The sequence below is a fragment of the Felis catus genome, chromosome C2, assembly GCF_018350175.1.
Source record: "Felis catus isolate Fca126 chromosome C2, F.catus_Fca126_mat1.0, whole genome shotgun sequence".
Lineage (NCBI taxonomy): Eukaryota > Metazoa > Chordata > Mammalia > Carnivora > Felidae > Felis > Felis catus.
Window position 1 is genome coordinate 95,055,311 of NC_058376.1, and position 6,000 is coordinate 95,061,310.

At 39.9% G+C, this 6,000-nt stretch overlaps 1 protein-coding gene across 1 annotated transcript; it reads left to right on the plus strand.

Moving 5' to 3' along the window:
• The first annotated feature begins 194 nt into the window (after positions 1-194).
• Positions 195-4,039, plus strand: RPL22L1 (ribosomal protein L22 like 1). Its single transcript, XM_003991918.5, has 4 exons — positions 195-301; positions 1,909-2,001; positions 2,168-2,289; positions 3,777-4,039. The coding sequence occupies exons 1-4, from the start codon at positions 293-295 to the stop codon at positions 3,919-3,921; spliced, it is 369 nt and encodes a 122-aa protein (XP_003991967.3). The 5' UTR covers positions 195-292; the 3' UTR covers positions 3,922-4,039.
• Positions 4,040-6,000: the final 1,961 nt, after the last annotated feature.

The window sequence follows — 6,000 nt, forward strand, 5'->3', positions numbered from 1 at the left end:
GCGACCTCCCAGGAACTGCAGAGACCTCGGAGGTCCGTGGCTTAGTATTGTCTTTAGCGGAAAATCGTGAATTACTTTACAATGGCCACTAGCCGGCGCTCCCGGGAAACCTGACTGCGTAGGAAACCTATCCACCCTGGCCACGCCCCAGTTTCCTGGGTTACCGGCCTCCACGCGTTCTCTTCCGGGAGGCGGTGAGCGTACGTTCTCAACGCGTGACGCAGCACGTTTTGCTATAAATACGTGACGCGCGCCTGTAGCTTTCTCTCTGATCCCACGGTTGGCCTCCAAGATGGCGCCGGTGAGTGAGCGTTCTTTGGGTGGGAGCGTTCTTTGGGTGTTACCCCGGTGTAGATGATTTTTACATCTACAAAAATTTTGCGAGTTGGGGACCTCTCATTCGAGATAAAGGAAGAGTTGAAATGGAGACTAGGTCAGGAACACAGGCACGTTGTTAAAATTACAAGTTGTTATTTTCGAGATTCCTGGAGACTGCCATGCGGTCTAGTAGAGTTCGAGTCCCGTCCGGAACTGGCTTTGGGATGGGTGGCTGTGGCAGCGCAAGGAAGGAGGAGGCAAGACGATGAACAAGGGTAGTAGGACAGCACTGGGGCCTTTTTCTTTTCAGTCTCGCTTCTGGAAATGCCGATGCTGTCCTATTCGTTTGCACCAGGAAAGAAATGTGGGTAATCGGGCGGGTCTGATGGCCTCGCCAGCGCGGAGGGAGCTCCGAGGCTACAAAAGTTTCAGAGAACTTTAGGACTAAAGGAAGAATTGTCATTGTTACTTCATGAAGGAATTTTTTTAAAAGGTAAAAGTCACGATTTTAGGCAGATAAAAAAGCGTGAAAAGATCTTATTTACGTTGTTAATAAGGGAATCAGATACCAAAACCAGTCTAAAGAGCATTTGAAAAGGTAGGTATACGTCGGCAATTTACCAGTTCTAAGTTTTGGAGGGGATTTTTTTTTTTTTTTTTTTTTTTTGGTGCAAATTACTCGTCTACCTAAAAGCAAACTGGCATTAGTACTTGGTATCCGTTTGGGTGGATCTAATTTGGAGATGCATCCTCTGATGAATACTGATTTGTCTGTTTTTAGGACATTGTCTGAATGTATACTGATAGTAGCCAGAGCAACGTTTTACTTGTACAGCCTGATTATGTGATAATTCTGAGTTTGGAGTATGGCAAACTAAAGTTACATATGTTTTTTAAATTACATACTTGGATTAAATATCTCCTTCCTCTCTCATAACACAATAATGATTTAATTCTGTAGGCTTGAGTGGATAGAGTATCCTGTTCTGGTGTATAATTGAGCTTGGGCAAAGTGGTGTATACTACCTGTTTCCCATAGGGCCTGGCCTATAGTAAATAGTACCTGATAATTTAAAATTGAACATCAGTGACCTGGAAAATACTAAAAGCCCATAAAACTTTTCTTGATGATTGGAACAGAATAGACTTGGTTAGAGGTTCAAACCAACCCCAGGTCGTGGTTTAATTTTAATTTACAGTAGAAAGTAAATTGATTCTCTTATTAATCTTTTCCAGTTGTAAATATAGGATTCTTTGGAATTTTCTCATTCAGAGAACTAATAGTGGCTACCCATACGCTTCATGCTTCCTTGAGTTTTGCACTTTGGAGACACTTGCATGGTGAACAGGGAGAATTACCATTGGATTTCACAAAAACCCGGTTTAAACAAGTTGAGTGTACCCCTTTTCTGACAGACTAAGAAAAAGGGGTATACCCAATAGATAAATTCAGCGACTTTTTACAATTTTGCACCATTTCATAATATGACATCACAGTACACTGCATCTTTGGGCTGATAACAGATTTTAAAGTTTTGCAATATAAAAATGAGTGAATGGACTAGTCCTAATTATGTTAACTATCTGTAGCAAAAAGACAAGAAGCCTAAGAAGTCAACCTGGAAATTTAATTTGGACCTTACTCATCCAGTAGAAGATGGAATTTTTGATTCTGGAAATTTTGTAAGTATCACTCTCCTTGGCTTGTTTTTATCATTGTATTAGAGTGCTTAATGATTTAAGTATATAATTCTTGATTTTAACCTAAGCTCTATTCCTAGGGTACCTTCCCTAGTGAAAATCTAGGGTTTTCTTCCCTAGTTTTGCATTTTTTTCTGTTTTAAAATAGGAACAGTTTCTACGGGAGAAGGTTAAAGTCAATGGAAAAACTGGAAATCTGGGGAATGTTGTTCACATTGAACGCATCAAGAATAAAATCACAGTTGTTTCTGAGAAACAGTTCTCTAAAAGGTTGGTATTTGTTTCCCATAATATTAGTGAAATGATGGTAATTGTGAATATTACAGAATACGTAATCCTAATATTTTCTCTTCATATGCAGGGATAGATGTGTTGATACGTTCAGAGATGCACATGAAAAGTGTTTTGAACTTCCTAATAGCCTGCGTGAATGGAAAAATATATTCAGTAACTGGGCCAATTACTTAGGCTGGTTGTCAGTAAGCATAAATTTTTGCTGGAATATAGGCTCCTGTCCAGTACATTATAGTCCCTGAAATCCAAATTATATATAAACTTTAATGATGTTAGATGATTTAATATTAGAATATGTTGCAAGAGACGTGTCTAATGTGTAACTTGAAAGTAATGTCTCAATTTGCCTAATGTAAATGTTTTCATATATATAAGTAATTTAAAGGTTTTGGTGGTTGGTTTAGTATAGGCAGGTAGTCAGAGGTTCATTTAATTTACTCAACAAATTTATATGGTAGCACTGTTGTAGGATTGGATAGCCCAGCAGTGGGCCAAGAAGCCAAGTACCTACCACCAAAGGAACTTAAATTCTAGTGGAGACAGTGAAGTGCAGTATTAAGTAGTTGAGAAGTGAAGCTGAAGACAAACTTAATGTGAGAATAGAGGAGATGGTAGTGGCTTGGACTAAAGTAGTGACGCTTGTTAGCCATTTGGTTAATCACTAGGGATTCAGGGGTGAAAACGTAATATTCTCAGGGATCTTATAATAGGCACATAATTGTAAAATGCAGTGCTATAATAGCTGTGTTGAAGGTAGAGATCGGGCTAAGAATTTGCAGAGAACCTGAGATCAGCAGTGTTGCCAGTCGAATGATGTAATTCCTGCCAGAGGGACCGGCATTAAGAAAGAAAAACAGAAGCTTGAGGAATGCTTGGTAGTTCAGAATTACCATAAAGCATAAATGGAAGAGAGTGGCTGGAGTGATGAAATGAGACCATGCTGAAAGTTTTTTGTAAGAACTGAGCCATATGCTAGTTGCAGGTGTGCTGATCTTTTAGGTTCATCTATTTTGAGAGAGGAGGAGAGAGAATCCCAAGCAGCCTCCACCAGGCTGGATTCCAGAACCCTGAGGTCATGACTGGAGCGAAATCAAGTCAGTTGTTTACCTGACTGAACCACCCAGGCACCCTAATGAGATTATGTATTTAATTAAAACGTAATCTTGTTATGGCAGTAAAACTGAAGAGCAAGCTACTGTGGCTCTCTCTTTAGCTTCAACATAAAGGACGTTTATTTTAGGGAGGTGGGGGAATAGGGTTTGTAGGACATGAACTCATTCTAATTGGGGTTGAGAAGCTGCCTAATTATTCTTCTGTCCCCAGCAACCTTCCACAGTGTTTGATACAAATGAAGTATTTTGGAGGGAACATTAAAGATGAATACAACTGCATGTCTTATATGATAATCCTGTGCATGGTAGATAATTATGTTTCTTAATGAAATTCATGTTTTTATCTTACAGGTATTTGAAATATCTTACCAAGAAATACCTTAAGAAGAACAATCTTCGTGATTGGCTACGTGTGGTTGCATCTGACAAGGAGACTTATGAACTTCGTTACTTCCAGATTAGTCAAGATGAAGATGGATCTGAATCTGAAGACTAGATAAGGCAGCCTCTTACAGGGTTTTGCTCGCTAATAAAACAAATGAAGCATGCAAAGGAAAGAAACATCTAGAAATGGACTTTTTAGTTTATTGGTGAATAAAAAACACTGTACCCTGTGTGTTAAGCTTCTGCCTCTTCTGTTTTAAGTGTATGTTGTTTACATGATTCTGGCCTTTCCTTTGATGGTTTTTGTAAGCAGTATTTAAAGATTACTTATTTTGAGAGAGTGTGGATGGGGTGAGGGGCAGAGGAGACAGAATCCCACGCAGGCTCAGCACAGAACCCAATGAAGGGCTCAATCTCCTAATCAGCTGAGCGCCCCTGGTGCTCCTGAGCAGTATTTAAATTGCATATAGCTGGTAGAATTTTTTTTTGTTTTTCAGGATTTCTGAAGTTTTACTCCCTTTTATGGGTGTCCTCAAAGTATGTAGTGATGTATAGGAAATAATGAAGGGCAGTATTGTGTATGATTATATAGTGAAATATTTTAAATTGTCTTGACAGTCTTAAAACATTTTTGTACATTTTGAAGATGGCAGTTCTGAGTGCCTAGAATAGTTCTTGCACGTAAGTGCTCACAACTGAAGCACTTGTGCCCTCTGCTTCAGAGGATGCGGACTCCTAATCACATAAAAACTGCATGAGCAGGGCACGGCTCTAAACCAATGTTTAATTGCCTGTTTGACATCTCAAACCAGATGCCTTGTAAGCACTAGAATCTCAAAACCTTCCAAGTCAGAACCATTGATCTCTTACCCACTAAATCTGCTTTTGTGTTCCTTGTCTGAATAATTTACTTAGCCAGTTAGAATCTTGTCCCCTCTTTGACACCTCCTTACTGGTGATTCTAAAAGTGGTTGTCTATTGATTAGTTCTCAGTGGATGGACCCTTTCCCCCGAATAGAGTAGTCTGAGCAAAGCAGAATGGTTTGGTAAAATTGAGATTGCAGGAGAAAAGAATACTGGGATGGGGGTACTAGAGCCATACCAATTTTCTTGTTTTCCAGTGGTCTTAAGGAATGCGTCTTTTTCCTTTTCTAACCTGAAGGTGGTAACTCAGGTACTTGGAACACAGGCCCTGATACCAGTAGAATCATGTTGCAAAAATAGCATCTTGACTATAACAACCTGATGTACACATTTACTTAATTGGTTTGGGAATGTTTGGAATAATTAATGTTAATTCTTTTGGGGCGCCTGGGTGGCTCAGTCAAGTGTCCGACTTTGGCTCAGGTCATGACCTTATGGTTCATGAGTTCAAGCCCCATATCAGGCTCTCTGCTGTCAGCATGCGGCCTGCTTGGGATTCTCTGTCCCCCTCTTTCTCTCTGCCCCTCCACTGTTCTCTCAGACATTTAAAAAAGGGCTACTGGGTGGCTCAGTTGAGCATCTGACTTGGGCTTAGGTCATGATCTCACTGTTTTATCAAGCTTGCTGCTGTCAGCGTAGAGCCTGCTTTGGATGCCATCCCTGTCTCTCTCAGCCCCTCCCCTGCTCTTTCTCTCTCAAAATAAACTAAGAAAATATTTTTAAATGTTAATTCTCTTGATTTTTAAGAACTTGAAGTGGTCCCTAATATTATTAACCTACTACCCTAGTACAACAACTCCTTTGTTCTTTTCCTGACAATAGTAATAACCTCTTAACTGCCTTGTTTGAATTGTTCGTGTTTTCTACCAATAGTTACCAAGATCCTACTGTGCTTCCTTTGTTGAGCATTGTGGATACAAGGGAATAAAAACAGCCTACTCTAGTATGGTGAGGGAAACTGACTAGATAATCCCATAAAAACTTGAGTACAACAAAGGAGAGGCGTTTATAAAAGGGATTTGATCTAGTCAAAGAAGGTAACAGGAAGTATTTGAGCTAAGCTAGAACAGACATGGTATTAGCTGGGTAAAGGAAAATGGGTGTTTCAGGCAGAACAGCATAGGTAAAATTCTCAGGACATTGAGAATCTGGTTAGTATAGAGTCTACCTGGAATAGAGTCGTGATTATGAGAAGAATTTGGAAAGGTAGGTGGAAACCAGCCCCATGCAGGACAGAAATCCATGTTTTCTTTTATCCTGAGAGCAA

Coding starts and splice junctions, on each gene's coding strand:
- RPL22L1 (XM_003991918.5), top strand. Junction 2,002..2,167: donor TTTTTGATTCTGGAAATTTT/GTAAGTATCACT, acceptor GTTTTAAAATAG/GAACAGTTTCTACGGGAGAA. Junction 2,290..3,776: donor GAGAAACAGTTCTCTAAAAG/GTTGGTATTTGT, acceptor TTTATCTTACAG/GTATTTGAAATATCTTACCA.